The sequence below is a fragment of the Quercus lobata genome, chromosome 10, assembly GCF_001633185.2.
Source record: "Quercus lobata isolate SW786 chromosome 10, ValleyOak3.0 Primary Assembly, whole genome shotgun sequence".
NCBI lineage: Eukaryota > Viridiplantae > Streptophyta > Magnoliopsida > Fagales > Fagaceae > Quercus > Quercus lobata.
In genome coordinates this window covers 17,802,604-17,825,068 of record NC_044913.1, presented here as the reverse complement: position 1 = coordinate 17,825,068, position 22,465 = coordinate 17,802,604, and the positions used below count along the sequence as shown (strand labels likewise).

The following is a 22,465-nucleotide window of genomic DNA, read 5'->3' as shown; positions in this document are numbered from 1 at the left end:
AATACTTGATCGGCTTTACGATTTTCATTTAAATACAAAAGTTTCAAACTATCCTAATGACTTACTTAAAATAACAAATAACTAACAAAAAGTAAGTGAATTAATTAATTTAACAACTCAAATTTGCATTTATATTTCATCGTAGGGAAATCATGACTAAAATGAAATCACAAAAATGTAATAAAGGTCATGATTTTCATATTTAAAATATGTTTAAAGTGGAATTTTTTATATTAATGAGTAAGTGAGAATAAAATTTACTTAGACTAATATTAAAAATTGACTCAAAAGCATTAACAAAATGTGCTCAAGTAGAAAACCATAAACAAGAAGAAATTCAAATTAAAAATAAAATAAAATAAAAAGCTTTTCTTATGAATTTAAAAAAAAAAAAAAAAATGGTGCCCTCATGGTTAATTTCTTAAAGTAGAGGGGTAAATAAGACCCTAGCGCTTTTCCCTCGCCCGTTACTCTTCTTCATACCAAAACGACAAAAAGAACCAGAACCAGGGTCACAGACAGCTATCTCAGCCTCTTAAAAAGAATCAAAAACTATTCTATAAAAACCAAACCCCCATTCTCACTTCTCACTGCTTAGCCTAAAATCCTTCACTCTACTCTCTGTTTGTGTGTGAGGAAAAAAAAAATGTCTTTGGAGATTCAGAAAGCTCTGCTCTTTGGCTTCATTCAGAACATGTATGACGAGGTAATCGCCAATCAGATTTCACTGTTTCGTTTTTCTCTTTTGTTCAACATGTTTTTCATTTTGAATTTTGGTTCTGAAATGTGAAATCTTTGTTTTTAAAACATTTGGAGGCCACCAAAAAAAAAAATTCCCTGCTTTTTTTACACATGCATTCTCGGAAAAAGCACTGATTTTGTTACATGCTTTTACTGCTACTGTATTTTTCGTTTTGATAGAGATATTTAAAGAGAAGGATTTTCGTTTTCATTTTTTTTTTTTAAATTTTAAATATCTTGAATAGAGTATGAAATGGCCAATTTTTTCTAAAAAGAATTTTCCTCCAAATTGAAAAGGGAATTGATTTTCACACTCTTTATTATACATCATTAGTATACATCACTAATCTTGCATTTATAAATGTTAATATCACAACAAAGTTAACAATTTTTTTTGCCAAAAGTGAGTGGTGGGTCCACAACAAAATCCTCACCTCCATTACTCACAATACCGACTTACTAGTAGAGAGTTGTGAAAAAAGGAAGAACACCCTTTCCAAATAATAATAAATATCAAAAAATTTAGTTGTCACGTTTCAAAACAATACTGAAAACTAGCATTCCGAGTATCTAAAACTCAAGTTTCAAGATAAAATTCGAGTTTTTAAATCTTGATTTGTAAGTGGATAGGCCTGATGTGGAAAAAAATTCACGTGGAAATCGAGTTTTAAAGACTCGATTTCTATAAATTTCAGAAAAACGCCGCTATAGGGCTTTAAAAAGTCACTATAGGGCTTTAAAAAGTCACTATAGGGTTTAAGAACACCACTATAAGACTCCCAAAACTTGGTATGGGTGATCACACTTCAAAAAAAAAAAATTGCAAGAAAGCGCCGCTATAGGGATTTAAAACGTCACTATAAGGTTTAAAAATGCCACTATAGGGTTCCCTGAACTTGGTATGGGTTGATCACACTTAAAAAAAAAATTTGCAAGAAAACGCCGCTATAGGACTTAAAAACGCCACTATAGGACTTAAAAATGGCACTATAGGGGAAAATTTTTTCGCATGGAACTCGAGTCTTAAAGACTCAAGATCTGTGTGGCATTTTCACTCCAAATCGTCTAGCCAAACACTTACAAAGCAAGTTTATAAAACTCGGATTTTAATATGGATCTCGAATTTCTAAAACTTGAGATGCTATTTTTCTTAAAACTTTGAAACGTTGCCTAACTTACTACTTTGAATCTCTATTAACAGCTATTCTGCACATTCCCTCAAAAAGTTATGAATTTTGTTACAGCTAATAACACCAACTCATTAGGTGTGCGTTTGGATACAGCTTATTTTGTTGAAAACTAAAAACTAAAAATAATAAAATAATTTTTTTAATTACTGTTCATTAGAGAGAATACTGTGCATTTACTTCGATACACTGTTTTGGTGCTAGATTTAAAAAAAAAAAGGCCCTGAAATAAACTTTGTTATGGTAGCATTTTTCTTTTTACATGTGAACATTGGGCGTGAAATTATAGATATTATGTATATGATTGTCATCTATGTGTATTTTTAGTTACATTTCTTAAGTTATACTTAATAATCATACTTTTTTTTTTTTTTGGAGAATCAACTTAATAATCATACTTGTTTAAAATTTTAAATGATTTAATTTATATTTTGTTTTGAAGTAAAATATAAAGGTAAAATATATCTTACATATAAAATATTCAGTAAAATATTTTGAAGTATTTGGTATGTCAAGTAAAACTTTTCAAACATCCACCTAAAGTGAGTCATTGTGCTGCAGGTTCGGCAAACAGGCAATAGAAACGACAACTGGAACGGTAGCTTCGGTGGCCACCGCTATAGTGGTATATTCGATGATCAGACTACAACACTAGTGGCTAGAACGGTGTCTCCTATGACCGGACAGCCAACACTCGGTGACCAAATCTCTAACATTGGTCGTCGGAATGGCAGCTCCAATGACTAGACATCTGGCACTGGTTGTTAGAACGACGGCTCCAAGGACCAAACATCCAGCACCGGTCATCAAAACGGTGTCTGCGGTGATCGAATCCCGACACTTGAAAATGGTCCATAAAATATTTTACTTCCAAACAAACGGAGTGATAATACGTCTTCTGAAAATATTTTATTTCAAAATAAATGGAGCTTTAATATTTCGTCTAAACCATCACATAATGGATTGGAAGAGATTTCTCCAACCCTAGAGGTAAACTTTTTTTTCCCTATCGATAAACTTTATGATTGGATTTGAGCTTTGTTCATATGTGGATTTGAAATAATAAGGTATAAGATGTAATTTCAAATCCATAATATCAAAATTTAAATCCTCATTTTTGTAAAATTTATATCAAACAATTTATACTCATAATTGTTCTTCGAATCCCTTGATTTTAATTTCTCAAATCCAAACACAACTGACATGATAAAATGATTTTTATTTGTGCAAAGTTTTCCAGTATCACTCTTGATTTGTATAATTTCATATTTTCATTACAAGATTTTTGGGAAAATAACTTTTTTTTTTTTTTTTTTTATTAATAGATTGAAAAAATTGTTTTTGGTTTCTTTCAAATCTTATAACTTTTTATTGATAAGTTGAAATGGTTTATAAATTGCGGTTTGGAAAGAAAATGCTAAGTTTTTGGAAAATGTTTAATTGTTTTCAGGGATATGTGAATGACCAATTCTGGCAAATACAACAAATGAAGAAAACTACTCAACCAGATTATGCTGTGAGAGCAGTCACCTGCTACTGCATGTCTGCACAAAATTTGTTCACTCAGATGACCGATCACATGTAATTATGAACTAGTTTAAGTTCTGTTTGGAAGTTGATAACTTGATTATCATTTGTAAAATAAAGTTGGTTATGAATTTATAATCCGTTTTCCATACTTATCTGCAGCAACCAAGAGAATGTTGATTTTCATCAGGTTAATGTTTCCGCTCATGAATTATTTGAGCAATCAAACAGGTAACATTTCATATTATGTTACAATAAAGAAACGTGTTTATTTTTTGGAATAATAAACACTTTCACTAGAAATCTTCAAATTTTGTCTGTATTATATGGTGACTTTTATATGTCTAACTTAAGTGTAATATATATATATATATATATATATATTTTTTTTTTTTGGGGGGGGGGGTGTCAGAAAGTCTGCATTTCTAATTATGAAAATGAGTTGCTGTTTCATTTTTTTTTTTTTTTTTTTTAACTTTAATTGCCCAACGCCAAGGAGAAGTTTTTCCCCGTTCTATATGAGTTTGAGTTTTGTCGCTACAGCTTTCATCTCATGTAAATGACTGTTCTAAAGGATGTACCCTCTTTAAGGGGTAGTGTGCGTGTGTGTGGCCTAGGGTTCAGATGATTGTGTCCTATTAAGTTTTGGCAGTACTACCCTTTCCGTTCTACCTGAAAACGCTATGAATATGAATGTTTGAGTCATTTTTTTTTTTTTACTGTAATTGCCCAACCCCAAGGAGAAGTTTTTCCCCTTTCTTTATGAGTTTGAGTTTTGTCGCTACAGCTTTCATCTCATGTAAATGACTGTTCTAAAGGATGTACCCTCTTTAAGGGGTAGTGTGTGTGATCTAGGGTTCAGATGATTGTGTCTTATTAAGTTTTGGCAGTACTACCCTTTCCATTCTAGTCGCAGCATTAATCACATGGACTGAGAATGCATCTAGTTATCTAATTTTATAATTTTTCTCCTTTCCATGATTGTCTCAACAATACAATTATATGTTCCTTTCCTTCTTGGTACAGTGTTGGTGCAGCGCATGTCAAGCATGCATGTGTTGAACTCCTTCATGCTTGTGAGGAGAATGACAAGGATTAGTAAGAAAACACTTTCTTTCTCTCTCTTTTTTGTATTTTTTTGGACTTAGCTGTCTATTATGTCTATATCCTCTAGCTTAAGAAAGTCATATACATGTTCATGACTAAATGATTATTTTGTCCCTGAAAATACTGTCAATCAACAAGTTCAGTATATCTTGTAGAACTTTTATCTTCATGCTGTAGGTCTTGTACATTTTTTTTCCCTTTCAAGGATTTCTAAAGAATTTTGCTACATTTATGAATGATTATTTTGTAGTTATGCCTTTGAGCTTTCCTTTTATTAATAAATTTCCTTATTACTTAATACATACATACATAAATATATATATATATATATATACACACATACACACACATATATATGTATATATGTACACACACACAATTTAAGCCTTAGTATCAGAATTAACTAAATGAGTCATTGGTGTAGATATTATTTAGACTGCACAAAGTCTAGGGTTTTATTTGCTTCTCTACTTGTTTTCTTAAAAAATTATCAAATTTTGCATAAATGTATTGTGGTATTTATTACTGTGCACACAAACACATTTTTAAATCACTAAACTCATGTTTTTTGTATAATATTAAAATACAAAATTAAATATTTTAAAAATGGAATGCCAATGAGCTCTAACTCCACTGACACCCCCTCCTCATGTAAGCTTGGTGGAGGGTGAAATCATATGTTCAAGATCTATCGGGTGTGTGTGTGTAATTTTCCACACAAAATAAATAAATAAATAAAAAGATGAAATAGTTATTGATATATCATAATCCTGATCTTTTGCAGGTATCAACAGGATAAAGTGGCCAAGTAATCCAATGGATTTGTCAAAAACTCATCCAATAAAAAGTTATTGAGTGATGTAACATTAACAAAAGTTACATTGGGTATAACTTGAACTCAACCCATCTAATTTTATGCATTAGAGTATTATTTGAATAACCAATGACTTATATCTATTAATTTTGGTCTATGATATTAGAGTTTAATTTTTCTTCTCTGCATTTTGTGGGACTTGTTTTGTATCCGGTGTTGATTGATCAAATTTCTTGTCACTCTTATGATTGATAGATGACTGGAATGGCTCCTATATTCCAACTTCTCTTTTTAACATATTTGTGTGTGTTTCTCAACCTCCTGTTTTTTCCCTCTTTACTGGAATTGAATGGGTTCTACCAAATATGGATAATTGACTAAGGCAACTCATGCTTAATGGATGAGTTGTTTAAGCAGTTGACTCAAGTAGTGAAAATGCTCTTACAAAAAATGGTGTCCTGAGTTCTGGTTAGCTGTCTTTAATAAATCAATTTGGTAGATATCCATACTAGTGCATAACACTTCTGTTATCCTTGCAATTGAAAGCATCCACGACAAAGTGGATGAGAATTTTATGGAGAGCTTTGGCTTTTGAGCACAAACTAGTATCTTATCATCAGTTCCAGTTCTGAGATCTCTTGAAATTGAAATCAAATTGACGATTTAAGCTATGGCATAATTGCTTAAAAAACAAAAGTCACCAAATGGTAGATTCTCAATTTAGTTATGTGTCTAGTACTAATATTTTCTTCCAATAGGTTATCGATCTTCATGACCTATTCATAGACTCCCCTTTCTAGTCCAAATAAACATTTTTAACATTTTTTTGGAAGGTTAAGATTTCATCTTTTTCTGATAAGTCGGAAGGTTAAAAAATCTTCAAAATGATTGGCTTATACATTGATGTACTTTTTCTTATTAATTAACAATAAATATATTCGTAAATGTCAATCAAGTTTGTCTTAGTATATTAATTCATATAACACAAGTTTGGGAAGTAAATACAATCCGTATTTATACACATTATAAGATAATGACATCATATAATTACAGTTCACAGCAGGTATATCATGTGTAGAAAGGACACAAGTTGTTACTGCCAAAAGACTTTATTAGTGTTGAAGGAAGGTGCCTTGCATGATATGTACTATGGTAAGTGGTGCATTGGAGAAAAACGTATTCTTTAGACATTTGGTGCTGAAGAGCTTTCTCTGCTAGAGTTGATGCTTTTGAGTTGCTTTACAAGTGGATGGCAGCAATTAGCTGTTTTTCCTTTTTTACTATTTTACTGTTTCTGGATTTTTTTAATTTCAGTACTTAGTTTTGTCTTTTTTATTTTTTGGCATTTTGTATGCCTACTAAGTCCCACCTAGGCACGTAATGGAGTACCGCCCTGTTTTGTGAATATTTTTTAAAAAACATTCTACTAATCCAAAATAAAAATAAAAAAGTTTTGATTTCTGTATTTGGTTGCTTCTAAAAATAAAAAGAAAATTACATGATCTAGTGATTAATGTCCTTGAAAAATATCTCCATGTGTTATTGAGGGTTCTTTTTAATGGTTTTAGTACCCATGGGTTTATTAATAGTACCTTTTGATACGCAAAGTATTATACTATCAATATGTCAAATATATTGAGAACAATGCTGATGTGACTTTATTGTGATATGTTAGCAATAAGTTGACATTTTAATGCAAATGTTTAAAAATTCTTTTATGCCTCTATTATTGAATTTCGTCACTTTATTATGAATGGGTCATTGCATTGGTGGGCTTATAAAAAAATTGTCTGTGAATATTTAATTTCATTACCATACATGTCCACCATTAAAGCATGTAAACATGCTGTCTTTGTTCCATTTTTCTTTATATTCCGCAATTAACTTTTATTTTGTCTCTATCAAACTTAAGATATTTTCTCTTTTTTACGGTACTTTTTTCTTTATGATTATTATTGTGCGTGTGTGTCTTTTTTTATTATTTAAAATGTGTGTTTCTATCTACGTATGTGGATTGTTAATGTGCATCTATTTTTGTTTAAATTGTGATATTTCAGTTGCTCCAAGACTCTGTATTGGACTAAGAATGAATTCTCCCAACTGAAAAGAAAATTTGAGACTGTTGTTCAGGTATGGTGGTGAATAGTTTAATTTTTATACTTCTAATAATCATTCTCTCTAGTTCTTCTGGGAATAAATAGCACATTCTACCTTCTTGTGCTTTTTTCTTTTTTCTTTTTAATCAAAATACAACATGGTCTTTGTTATTTATTTATTTTTTTACTTTCATGTAGAAAAGTTAGTAGAAACTAGATGGAAATATAACCCTTCTGACATTTGAGAATGGTGTTGGTATTTAAATTTCTTTTGGATATTAACAGAGCTCATCTAAGACATGGGTTATAAATTTCATTTCAGGTTACCAAAGAATCTTAGTTAATACAATCAAGGGCTATGTGACCTACTTTCCCTTTAGGTTTTTCAATGTTATTAACCTTAGTATATCATTCCTCCTAACATTTCTAGGTTTAGCATTTTTTTTGCCTCTTGCCCTTCTGTTATTGTTTCTAAGAAAGTTTCTAAAGTTCTTGGCAAGATATGCAATCTCTGTAGCAAAGAGCTCATCATCAAATCCATTCACATGAACATCATCAACAAACTTAAGAGCCATGGATTTGGATTTGCTTGTCTTAGGTAGGTCCAACTCATAAGACTGAAGAAATCCTACAAGTTCATCAACAGGGATGGAGTCTACATCCTTGCTTTCAATGATGGCAGTCACTTTGGGTCTAAAATCCTCAATCAAAGATTTAAGAATCTTCCTAACAATTTTAGGTTGATCATAGATTTCACCCAAATTATAAGTAAAATTAACAATATCATTAAGCTTAGCATAGTGTTTGTTTTTAGACTCCTTAAAACACAGCTAGATTAACCTAGTTAATTAGCCAAGTAATTACTTAGTCAAATTAATCAAATTTAGGTTAACACAAATATATCATATTATTGTAAAGTGCGGAAAATAAAAAACACAAAGATATGATGACCCAGGTTTTTAATCCCTATAGTGACGTTTTAAATTCCTATAGCGGCATTTTCTTGCAAATTTTTTTTATAAGTATGATCACCCTATACTAGGTTTAGGGAGCCCTATAGTGGTGTTTTTAAACCCTATAGTGACGTTTTAAATCCCTATAGCGGCGTTTTCCTGCAATTTTTTTTTTTTATAAGTATGATCACCCTGTACTAGGTTCAGGGAGCCCTATAGTGGCATTTTTAAGCCCTATAGTGACGTTTTAAAACCTTATAGCGGCGTTTTCCTGTAATTTATGGAATTCGAGTTTTTAAAACTCGATTTCTACGTGGATTTTTTCCACATCAAACCCATCCGCTTACAAATCGAGATTTAAAAACTCGAGTTTTTTCTTGGAACTTGAGTTTTAGACACTCGAGATGCTATTTTTCAGTATTGTTTTGAAACATGACAACTAACTAAATTTTTTTATATTTATTGTTAATTGGAAAGGGTGTTCTTCACCATTCTAGAATATGTAAAATAAAATCTGCTGTAGTCTAGTTGGTTAGGATACTTGCCTCTCATGAGAAGCTAGGCTAGCTGAGGAAAAAAAAAAAGTGTTTTACAACTATTATGTGTAATTTTAATTCCATTCCAAATTTGATTGTAATTTTATTTAATCATATTTCCTTGATTTATGTGGTTTTTAATTGTAAGGAATAAGAGTGTGAGATTGTGAAGACTCAAGATTAAAAGGATGAATAAGTAGATTTCACGGGAAGCTCACGAGAAGCTAACCCGCAAAATAAGCCACATGTAGAGCACATGACCAGAAAGCGAAGAGTCACGCCGACCTGGAGTGTCTTATAGGTAAGGCAATACTCGCGAAACATTCTGTTTAGCTAATTTGTCATGTTTGTTTTACCAAGTCTTTACCTACACTATATATACCCTCATTACCCACCTATTTTAAGGAGTGTTTTTAAAAAGAAAACCCTAGAAAATACACTTGAGAGTTAGAGATTATTATTCCTACAATCATCTACACATTTCCTTATGGTTTTCCTCTACTCCAACCTCTCCATCTCTAAATTCTTAAGAGGTTGATAGCCCAAACAATTGCCACATACAGTCTGAGTGTCAAGTGAGGTTTTGGTGCTGCTAGGAAGCATTGGAAAGAGCCAATCATTGGTAGATGCACTTAGGCTGAATTGCAGGATCCGGGAAAGTTAGAGAAGACAAGATTCTGAGAAGCCAATTGGTAGCAGGAGCTTGGAGGGTTCAAGTACATTGGGTAGACTAGGCTTGAAGGGTCTTTTGTTATTCGGTTTCCTCTTCGATAATACGTCTCGATATTATCTTGTGTTTGCATCTTTCTTCCCTACTCTTAAGCTTCACTTTATATCGTTGATAATGTATGAGTATGACTTAGGATAGTATTATCGTTTGTTTGCACTCATTTACTCTTATTCCACATTTAGTTTAAGTTAAAGTAAAAGTAATCTAGCCATAATTTTAATTTGAAGGTCTAAAGAAACTCTTGTATTTTCACACAAATTCGAGCTTTCATATCTGAAAAGTAACAATTAATTAAAGTATTATCTATTTTAAATAATAAAAAAATTCTATAAGTATTTTTTATCTTTTTATCTCTACAAATATATCATATTATTATTTTTTGTATGTTTGATTAACATTTTTCTAAGGTGGACTATATTCTTCTAAATTTCTCTCTCTCTCTCTCTCTCTCTCTCTCTCTCTACTTTCTTGTGGATTTTTTTTTCACTTCTTAATTCTATTTATGGTTGATGATTTTTTTTTTTTTTAAATGTGTTTTGGTATTGTGTTTTTTTAATTTCTCATTACAAAGTCTTTTTTGATAGGCTAAGAATGTATTGACCCCTTAGATAAATTAATCAATTAATTAGCCAATTGAATTACTTAAGTCAATTTAACATGCAATATGCATGGTAGCACAAAAAAATCTCCAAATAACTAAATGCAGTGGAAAAAAGATTTGACACGGGGATTTGTTTACAAATGGTGAAAATCTCCAAGGCAAAAACCCTACTAGGTGAATTTAAGGTCACCACTTCCGAGAATTTACTATTATCAAAAAAAGTATTTACAAGTAAAAGAATCTCAGTACTTTATACCAACTTACAGTTGAACCCTTACCCCAATACATAATTGGACTTGTAATGTAGTGACAATCTCTCCTTTCAATGCACGACTCCAAGTATGTGACTAACCAATTGATGCACAGATCCTAGTATGTGACTGACACACCAACTTGAGAAGGATGCTGGCTGCAAAGTTCTTCAGTTCATTTAGGCGATGAAGATCAAGAAGCTCTTTGGTCATAAAACCCTATGGCGTACAAACACAGCAACTTCTTCAAGAGAAAAATGGACTAGGGCAAATTGTCTCCGGTCACAATATGCTTACATAAAACCTTTGCATTAAGTGAGATAGCCCTTAAAATAATCTTTATATATGTCTAGGGTTGTGAGAAAAGAAAACCTAAACACATAGCTTGGATATGCATGAAAAACAATTCTGAAAAACTGATTTTCATAATTCTCGATAGATACAACTATTGAGATTATCTGTCAAGTTTCACCTTTTAAATCTCGATAGATACATCTTTCGATCTAGATATTGAGCTTTAAAGAACATCACTTCTTCACTTGATTATTGGACAGATTTGCATGTCTTCAATACTTAGACTTGAACTCTTGTTCCTTGAAGTATTAAACACATCCTAGATTTATCCAATTACAAGTAAAGTGTATTTTGTCAAAGGATTAGCCAATTCTAAATGACATGTGTTCTTAACATGATCCACACATGTCCTAACATTTTCTCTCCCTTTTATACAACTTTGCTTGAATTTTGATTTGAGTTTTTTTAGGTAATAAGAGTAATATTAATCATGATGAAATTATTAAAAAAAGAAAAAAAGAAAAATACATGATGTTCATAATGGTGAACATTGAAAAAAAAAAACCAAACAAACAAACAACATCAAAGAAAAAAATAACTTAGGGGACAATTCTAAGAGTAGAAAGAAACTCAATAATAGAAGAACAATTCGAAGAACCCCGGCGCATCCTAGACTAATCAAAAATATATAGTTCGTTGGCATAAAGTTTATTCTTAGTTTTTTTGGAAATAGGAATTGAGTTTATGTGAAAAGATAATCTACATGACTATGAATTTGAAAATTCCTTTTTAGTTAAGATAATGTTGTAACTTTTTGATGAATTTATACTATTATAATAATCTTAGGAGTGTTATGGAAGCTGAAGTGAAAATTGTGGAATCAGGAATTAATTTTAAAAATTTTATATGAACAAAAAGTCTAAAGCTAATATTGATTGAATAGAATTTTATAACCGACTTTTTTATATCCGACTTTTTTATATGTATAATTTTATGTTTGATTCGTAGTTTTTGGATTACACTACGTTGCAACCTTAGACAAAATACACTAAAGAAAATAACAAATTAAGCACCATGTGAAGCAACTATTGTTGGATTTAAATTAATAAGCTAAATTTCCCTTTGGATTCTCCCCTGGGGTTTTGCTACTTCTATTTGAACCATTTATTTTCCTCTTTGATTGCTCATCATCCAAATGAAAAACTTCAATTGATCCTCCACCCAAGATGGACATTCCTACATACACTTTCTTCAGGTCTAGCACTAAGACTCACACAAACATACACATAAATATGTGCATAAATATTCATACTAAATGATATACTTTTAAGATCTTAGTGACATCAAGTTAGGATCCAAGACACAAACATCCATCTCCAAAATATGCATGCAAATTTGGATCTAAGAACACACGCATGCACCCATACATCTATATAATAACTAATAATCGAAACGTTTGGCTTTTTGTTGACCACTCCTCATTGCACCACGTGACTACATAAATTGATGCCATGTTTTCCTTTAAAAACACAAAATAATGTATCTTTTCATTTGGAGGAATAAGATAAACATTTTAGTGATATTTTCTCTTGCGTAGTAGTTACCAAATAGCAACATTCCAAATAAGTTTTATAACATATAAAAATCATTCATATCCCTTCATTATTTTAAACATACACAAACTCTCTCTCTCTCTCTCTTAAAACTAGCATTATAACCTTTCATGTTCCTTACTCAATTCCCTACTTTGCATTCTCAATGTCTCCACCACTACCTTTTTTTTCCATTTCCATTTCCAATCATGGTGTTTTCAACTTCCTGTTATTGCTGGTCACATTCTCTCCGTTCGGCAGGTCGCAAAAACGGAAGTTGGAACTTTTTCACTTAGTGGGAGACAATACGGTGTGTTGGATTTTGCTACTCTTACTCTGCTTTGCTTTTTTGTTTAATCATTTTATTTTACTTTTTGGATATGGGTTTGCATTAGAGAGTTTGAATGTTAAATATGAATACAATTACCTTGTATTGATTCTGATGTTAAGTTTGTCTCATAATTTCACAATATCAGTTGTGCTTATATACCGTATTGATTGCATTGGCAAAAATCAATCTTAGTTAGGTTTCAGCAATTCCATCTTGAGTTTGACCCAAAGCAAATGTGAGTATGTGTCATATAGGTAAAGCATTGCATGCGTTTTTTAGGGCAATTTGTTATATTAAGATGAAATGGTGCAATCTGTCATCAATTCACAAGTAAAGGCACTTAACAAAATTTTAAAATTTTATAGAAAAATTGTAGTCCCAAATATAAAACAACTTCTATTGTTATGAAAAAAAAAATATTCATCATTTTTCCTAATTCACATATTGACCTTATTAAAAATTTATCCAAAAATAGAGGTTATATCATTTTTTCCCTAATAGGAATGAAAGCTATAATTGTTAGTGCTTTAAAATAGTGTTGTTCATCTTTATGGAATCAGATCTCATACGATTAATAAAATATATGTTTAATTCACTTTGGTCTACATTGTTTTAGATTTTATATCATTCTAATTTCAGTTTTGTCATAGGAGATACTCTTAAATTGGCATGCAACATATGGTATATTATTAATATCATCTCCTATTTCTAAGCATTTTATGCATTTGTTATGAACCAAATGAAAGAAAAGAAGTTGAGAATAAGTTACCAAATGAATATGAACCACTATTTACACCTAAAGGATTATAACCCTTCAACAGACATATTTTTATTCAATATGCACATTTTCAGTCAATAGGCACAATTTCATTTAATAGGCACCTTATCATTCAAGAGGTACCTTTAATATATATATATTAAATATGAAGAGTTATGACCTTTTAATAGGTACCTTTTGGTATATCCAATTTGAATGGTTGTGAACTTTCAACAAGCACCTTTTAGTATACACAAACTAAATTAGAGGCATAACATTATGTCTCTTATTCTTTCTCACAAAAAACTAATAAATAAAACAACATTGTTTTTTTCCCCTTGAAAATCATTTAGTAGCTATTCCCGTGCATCGCGCGGGTTAGCAACTAGTGTGTATATATATATATATATAATATGATTCAACCCAAATACTAAAAATCATAAAGTAAAACTAACCATGTCCAACATTTTGGAATTGAATTAAATATAGAACTTTTACCACCAAAAACAAACTATATAACCATCAACAATATAAATAAAAATACCATTACATCTCCAAAGAAGAACTTGGCTTTTGGGGCCAACTGTGCCATAAGAACAGTTGTTGCATTGGTAGCATTGATCTCATTATTAAAAAGATCAAGATGCCAAAAAAGTAATGATAATCTAAACTTTTATTCTGCACAAATAAGGTATATTCAAAATTTTCCCCAAATAATTTGATTGAAGAATTGAATTTGACTAATTAGGCAATTTCAAAATGTCATTTCAACTTCATCTACATAATGAGTAATGCAAAAACAAATTAAGCATGGCAAGATTCACCATTAGTTACACTTAAAAGAAAAGAAAAGAAAAACTGAAAATCTTCAAGAAAAAGTAAGCCTAGAGTCATATTTATTTTATTGTTTTAGGTCACTTGGTTTGATGGTCATATTGCTAACCTTACTATAAAAGATAGATAAAAAAGAAAAATAAAAAATAAAACTGAAGTCATATGGACTTACCCCTCCTTGTGCAAAAACAATGGCCATAATAGTTGTAGCTCATGACCCATGATAAAGGAATCCACATAAAACCCAAAATTTTTAGTATTTTGTTTTCTGAAGCAAGATAGAAGAGTAGAAGAACCAATCAATGAGGGAGATTGAGCAAGCAATAATGAAAAAATAAAAAAGAAGGGATGAATATGAAAATCTAACATTGCTTTTCTAACCTTTTCCTCATCAAGTTTGTTGTATATAAACAAATCCAATCTTTCTTGAATTACATCAGATCAAAGGTCAAATCCTTTCTTATACAATTAAGATGCTCAGGGGGTTAAAATTTCCAACATTAAGCAACTTAGAATTTAACATCAAACAAATAAGAAAAGTAATGGAATTTCCTTTGTATTTCCATCTTTTTTTTATTCTTCCTGACTCTAGCCAAATCAAAGTATCCACATGACACTACATGAATTAAACATGAAAGATCTAATTTCTTCCAATTGAATATACTTCCACAAAAAGAAAATGAAAAAAAAAAAAAAAGGTTGTTTGTGGCATAACAAAATATATTCTACTAAAGTATCAATTTGAGCCTCTAAACTTCTTCATCTAACTATGAAGCTAATAACATTTGGCTTTATTATTCTTATATTTGCAGCTAGTCACAACAACAACAACAAAAAAAAGAAAAAAGAAAAAAAAAAGAGAATATTGAATGGCTTTCATAACTGGGACATTCATTAAGGTAAAGTTGGCATGCCATAAGATGATAAAAGAGTATAGTGATTTAAAGAACATCGGGGGGAAGGCCCTATTCAACCATCTTGGATTTTCTTTAGATTCAACCCTACACCAAGTTGCTAGAAGAGAATTTGCATTGTCAGATAGTTTTTTTTTTTTTGTTTTTTGATAAATAAACATTGTCAGATAGTTCATTACATCTCACTTATTATTTTCTCTTAAGTTCACTAATCCACAAACAAATTAAACAGTGCTACTTATCTCATGTGCAAATAGTTAAGTCATTCCCATTGTATTTAAGTGTTCCTATCACCAATCCTTTTCCAATTGGTGTCTGCTCATGCACCTTGCCAATATGCTAAGATCCCCACCTCATCCATTTTACACAATTCCTAGTGGGACTCTAGATTCAATCTATAAATTGTTATTATTGAGGTAGCAAGTATAGCCAAGCCAGGAAACGTTTAGTGGCCCACTATTGGACCAGTTATTTTGATAATATACTTTGTGAGTGTGATATAGTATTAATGTCACTTTTAGGTCATTTAATTAAGTTCTTGTGTTTTGCACATTTGTAGATGACCACCAAAGTATAGCATTTTTTGAGGAATTTGCAAAGGACCCTGAACCTATTGTCTCACAAAGTTATGAAGTTGCTCTAAGCATGCTTGAGTTTGAAAGATCAGGAAAATCATTTGAGGTATACTATCTAAATATGAAATATATTTAAAATATTGGTTTGTTTTCAAAAGTGATTGACTACTATTATATGTGCAATACCTTTTCATGCAAGCTCCCTTTGTGAATTAAATTATTTAAAATTTTGACAAAGTAGTCATTGCATCTATGCGCACATATTTGAAGAATGAGTTGCAATATGAAAAAGAATGAGCTAATGATGAGCAAGCATGAAGTTGGGAAGGAAAGAAGTAGGAAAGTCAGAGAATTACACAATCTTGACCTCTGTTGCATTGTTCTGCTAATTTATGACCATACTCAGTGAACTGATCTGAGTTCATAACTCTACCTAGAACTCTATGTAAGAACATGCTTGTGTGCTTCAAGAAGAGCACTCTAAGCTTATAGAGCATCTCATCAGTTTAAAATCCAATAACATGTGAAACCACATCAAGCTCAAACAAATTCACTCCAAACAGACTTCAAATTAGCCATAAATAATCACAAATGCATTGGAAAAAAAAAATCAAACAAAGAAAATCAAGGGAAAAGAGAGCAAAAATCTTACAGTGGATTGCTACCCAAAAAACAATGTGAAAGCAGATTGTTGTAACAAAGCTACATCTACATTTAGTTTAATTGATCTAGCCTTAGAATGTTGATTAGAGTACCATAGTGTTCCACCTAGTTCCTTGGGTTCCAAGGTTCAAAAGTAAAAGGTATGTAAGCAGAGCATTGCTCTTTTAATAATACTTGTGAAAATCTGTAAGGGCATTTAAAGAGTGATGTTAAAAATAGTTTGAGGAAAATCACAATTATTAACCAAACAATTGTACATAGAATCCTCACTGAGACCCAGCATCAAACACTTCACAAGCAATAGTCTCCAATAATTGAATAACAAAAATTGATATTTCAAAAACCGTAATTTTGAACTTAACAAATTAAATTTGGAAAAAAAACCCAAATGAAGATTGAAAAGGAGAAAAAAAAAAAAAACTCAAACACTCAAAATTGAAATTTTTAGTTTGAATTGCCACAACCACCATTCAATTTCCATAGCAAAATGGGTTTTTTGAATCAAAACCCAATAGTTTTAATCTGCAGAAATCAAAAGTGTACGTTTTTAGACCCATTGAAACACAATTGGATTAACCTAATTAATCAGCCAAGTTATTACTTAGTCCAAATTCCAAATCTAGGTTATCACAATCAAACAATCATATCATGCATAGCAGCAGAAATATGAATAACACAATGATATGATGACCTAGGAAACCACACCGGCAAAAACCTGGGGAGGATTTAACCTAGCTATCCTGAAGGTAAACTTGAATCCACTATGAAAGAATCGAAGTTTTACAATAGGACTTAGACCACTAACATCCTATTGCCACCCACTAGTAGAAACTTACTGAGCGTTCTAACGCACTTGAGCTCAGAACATTTTAAGTGAATGCTGGTATCCATCAATTATGGATTGAAGGTGTGACCAAGTTCCGAGACCACGGACTCCTTCTTTCTTGGATTCTCTAGCAAGTACAAGCACACCTGCTTGTGTTTCTTTAAGCTTTTATGGCAGCAATTGAATGATCATCAAGTTCTTGAACAAATCTCCTTCTTGATAATTCTAAACTTGTGTAAAGGAAAGCTCCTCACAGATCTCATAAGAGATTTACACAAACCGTAATATAAGCAACATCTAAAACGTGGTTAGGGTTTGCCTTATATACCTAGGGCAAAAACATAAAACCCTAAACGTTTTAATGAACTAGGGTTGAGTTGGAATTCTGCAGAAAAATGCATTCTGCCCGAATTTCGATTGATTGAGCCTAAGCTTCGATCGATCGAACCAAGCTGATATGCACTATTAATTCTACATTAGCTTAAATCCAACTTTACATAAAAGACACAACTTTGAGCAAGTCTAAACAAGACTAAAAAACCTATTTTGATCATGGTTTGCCAACAATACACATTAGAGTTCTACATACATTAGTTCCTAAGTCTTTAGAACCTAACAAAAAGGCTATTAGAGTAACTATGGCAGTGGTCTAATAGTGTAGCTCGGTCATGGAAAAAAAATTGAAACTCCAAACCAAAGTAACCATAGAAATTGAAACTCCAATAAATAAATCAGAACCCTATAGTAACTGCAGAAATCAGAAAGCTACAATATGATTAAAGCACCTCACTTTTGTGAACTGGGGCTGAAGCTCAATGCTTCAGTGACTTGGGTTGAGGTCTTGTCATGGCTATGATGGGTGATGGTGGCTATGGCAGTGGCGAAGCTGTTGATGGTGTGGCATGGGTGGGACATGGGAGAGAAGGAAATTGAGTTTTGGGAGGTTTAACATATAGCAAGTATTGGTTTTTTAGAGACGTCGGGATGTAGTTGTAGAAATTAAATGATAATTGATTGTTGTTTTTATAAACAAGAAAACTTTATAATATTTATTTAAGTAATGCTGGCGTGGAAAATTGTGGAGAGATCAAAGACTTAGTAATGCTGACATGAAAAATTGTGGAGATGTGAGAGGTTTCGGTTATATATATATATATATATATATATAAATAATATATGGCATTGTGCAAGCAATCCCAAGTGACTTACCCGACTCTTCCTCTTCCTTGACCTCCTTTTATTAAGACCATAAATGAATTAAGTTATTTATAGCTTGTTTATATTTGTTTATTTAGTAAACAAGTCAAATTCAATCATAAATTTATATTTTAGGCTATCAAATAAGTCATGTGCAAATATAATAATGTGCCCATGAACAAACTTGTAAGAATGATACTTAATTTAAGTATATCTAATATTATAAGTTATATATATACATGTGTAAAAATATAGTTATATAAACTTGAGATTAGATTATGTGAATTTATAAATAAGGTTGTAGGGTCATAATTCAGGACCCAGGCCTAACAGGTATGGGGTTCTGGCCCAAGGAGCCCGAAACAATGGATTTATAGAGAGTGTGCTACAGAACTAGGCCTTAACGAAGTGTGTACTAGCTAAAATTGGGCCATGCAACAATCGAAAGTAAGAAAATCCCCTTCATGTCCATTAGATATTCAGTCCGAGGAGATGTCAAGGATGTATATCGGTCCCTGCTCAAAGGTTATGGTTCTAGCACTGTTCTTCTGTTCTAAGGTCCTTTTTTCTCCGTCCCCTTCTTCATGGGGACTCTCCTCTCTTATATAGCCCTCTTGAAGTTATCACGGCCTTACATTTGTTGATCATCTGGACCTTCACTTGAGTGCCTATCCCATCCGACATCCCCCCATCTTTCTATGAGTTATGGTAGCCAAGACAACATTATTCACAAGTTCTCTCCACATTAATGCGGCTAGAAAAGTAGTTGCCATGCATTTAATGTGGCAGCTGCAGCCTCTCCCTTGGCATCCTACACTTTCTTCCTTCTTACGAGCTTGTGGAGCTCATCCTTATTACTAATGCTCGTTGGGCTGGATCCTTCTAGCAGGCAGAGTGCATGTTTAAGCCATATTTTGGTACGTCCGAGGAGACATTTCTTCTCGGACCGTCTTTTAAACATCTTCAGGCCTACAAGAATTGGGCCGGGAGCCCTTTTGGCACCCACGCTTTCTCCTCGGACGTGGTCAAATTTTCCATATGAGATTCAAGGCCCATTGTATGATCTTGAGCCTTTGCCCCTACAAAGGTCATAAGAAATCACATTATTATTTAAAGTTTATTGATAATAGAAAATAATTCATTTTGTAAGTGTGTGTATGTATATATACTTTTAACAATTTAAATTTGACAAATCTAAATTTTAAGTCTATAAACAAAAATTATTTTATCTAATTAACTCAAATAATATTTATAAGGCATCTGAGGACTGAAGAGGATGGAGCATATCTGACCCGAGGACTTCATCAACTCGAGAATGGAGAAAGATGCAAGATAACACTTTGGGAGAACCCATTCGAGAAAAAGGGATCATGGAAAGGGCCAAGACGGTGGAAGGAAGCTTCCTTTAAAGGGTATACCTTTCCACCGCATTAAATGCACCGCAACAACTTTATCAACTGCATTGATGAGGAAATGACACCTGAACAGTAGTTTTACAGCTAGCAGCCCCTTCTACCACCTTTAGCAAAACTCTGTTGGGACAAGTGACTTAAGAAAAGACTTGAGGCATACAATTGGTGGGCTAGGATGTAAAGAGGAAGGATATATAAGAGAGGGGAACCTCCCCGTCAAGGGGGGAGGATTTTCTAAGGATGAAACAAACAAGAAAGTGAATAGTGAATAATTTGATGTAGAATTGGTGTAATATATATATATATATATATATAAGAATTAGTCCTCGAACTCACCCAAGGACCATAATATCCTCAATTGTTACTTGAATTGTCTTTCTTCATTACTTCAAATTCCTTGGCTTTAAACTTGAACTTAGTCCCAATTTTACGCTAGAACTATTTTCCCACTCTCTATAAAAATACTATTGCGTAGACTTGGTTTGAGGGACAAGGCATCACTGTTCTTAGTGGGCTTGGGCCATCAAATTCCTAGTACTTACAATATTGATTTTAACTATAATTTAGTTATTTAGTATTAACATAGATTTGTGATGGGTGAAAAAATCTAGTCATAATGTTTACTACATATTGAAAAATAATACGTTAATCAAGTAGTTCATGAACAAGCTTGAGTCTAGTAAAATGAATCAAATTTAAACATGTATAATCTAGTTTGGTAATGAACTTAAGCTTGGCTACTCAACTTGTTTTAGAAATAAAACTAAATGATCAATCCTAAACTTTTACTTCTCAACTTGGCTTGGCTCATTTACAACGCTACATTTAACACCTTTCTCCATAAGCTTACTAAGAGTTATATCATCTTATTTAAATTGAAGGTTGTATATGAGAATTTGAGGGAGATAATTATATAAACAAATAGAAATTGAGGAAATTTTTGGGGAGAGAGAGAGAGAGAGAGAGAGAGAGAGAGAGAGAGAGAGATTTCGTTTTTAATTAAATTGGTTTCATACAAATTGCAATTTATCTACTTGTGATTTGGTCATATTACAATTAAGCTTGAAAATTTTCATTGTTACATTTGACACCCTAAGATTTGGAGTAAAATGAAACCGTTAGTGTTCCGCATAATGACCTCTAAACAATTTTATTTTAATACAAACTTTAGGTGTTCAAAATGTAGCAATTAAAAATTTTATGAAATTAAATTATGATATGGCCACACCAAAAGAGGCTAAGCTGTAATTGAAAATTGGTCTACAAAATGCGAACTTTGCTAATCTAGACGAAATGTTAATGATTTCATTAATAAGGTTAAACCAAAAGAAAAAAAAAAAAAAAAAAAAAAAGGTGTTGAGGGCCATTTGTGAGAATCCAGGTGGAAAGAAAGAAAGCCCAATAACAATGGCAACAAAGAATTGACAAAGCAGACATCAAAAACATTAGGCCTAAGCGACAGGAATAATGGATCACAGGCCCAAGAAATAAACAAGTGGGTCTTGAAGAGGCAAGTGGGCTCAAAGAAGCTCAGAAAGAGAGAAATAGCATCCTATAGGCAGTATATGAGGTAGAAAAGCGAGAAAAGGCTGTCGTAGGCCCAAAGTAATGCAAACTAAGAAAATAAGGAGTTTATGGCAGGCCCATAAACCCTAAGGATGAGAATAAGGTTATTGGACCAGGGAAGCCTAATGAAGTTAGTAAAAAACCCATGGGAATGTAGAATTAACAAAAGGGCCGAGGAAGCCCAAAGAAAGAAAACGGGCCAAGGATGCCCAAGGGAAAGCCAAAAGGGACATAGGAGCCCATAAATAAAAGCAAACCAGTGGCCATGCCAAGCCATTGAGAGAAGGAATAAGCAGCTGGCCTAAAAGAGGCCCAGCAAGATTAAGTTATTATAGCAGGAATAACATAACGACATTGCAAGAAATAAGGGAAACCAAGGAATGGGCCAAAGAAATGTAAGACCCATCATAAAATAAAACCTGAATAACAGAACGACATTGCAAGAAATAAGGGAAACCAAGGAATGGGCCAAAAAAATGTAAGACCCATCATCAAATAAAACCTAACTCTTGAAAGGAGCGGGAAAACAAAAGGCAACCCACATAAGAGGTCAAGAAACATGGACGACGAGCCTTTAGACCACGGCAGATGAATGGGCAGCAGGCAAGTTTTGGACACATATGGAATGAAGGCACCCGCAAGGCCCAGACAACACCAGCCTATACCCATCCAATACAGAGCATGGTGAGGTCAGGGGGTCAGAGAATCAGAGGGCATGGTTTGGTGGTGGGGAGAGGGGAAAATTTTATTTTGAAGGTTCCGGCTCAGACTCTTTCGGGGAGGTGTCCTGCTAGGATGGCTTACTACCCAAAAGAGGCAAACTGAGTTGGAACCATTAGGTGCATTCCATGAGAGATAGGGAGAGAGAAATAACCCAGACCATAGCAGGAAAGGGTGCCACAGCAGATTAGAACATTGATGGTTGGCCAGTACACCCAGACCAAATAAAGGGAGTTAAAGG

At 32.6% G+C, this 22,465-nt stretch overlaps 1 protein-coding gene across 1 annotated transcript; it reads left to right on the top strand.

Annotated features, from left to right (window-relative positions):
• The first annotated feature begins 521 nt into the window (after positions 1-521).
• On the top strand, positions 522-7,812 carry LOC115964446 (histidine-containing phosphotransfer protein 1-like). The gene is made up of 6 exons (XM_031083755.1): positions 522-706; positions 3,379-3,509; positions 3,618-3,686; positions 4,482-4,553; positions 7,434-7,506; positions 7,795-7,812. Exons 1-6 carry the CDS (start codon positions 647-649, stop codon positions 7,810-7,812), a joined length of 423 nt encoding a protein of 140 aa, XP_030939615.1. The 5' UTR covers positions 522-646.
• Positions 7,813-22,465: the final 14,653 nt, after the last annotated feature.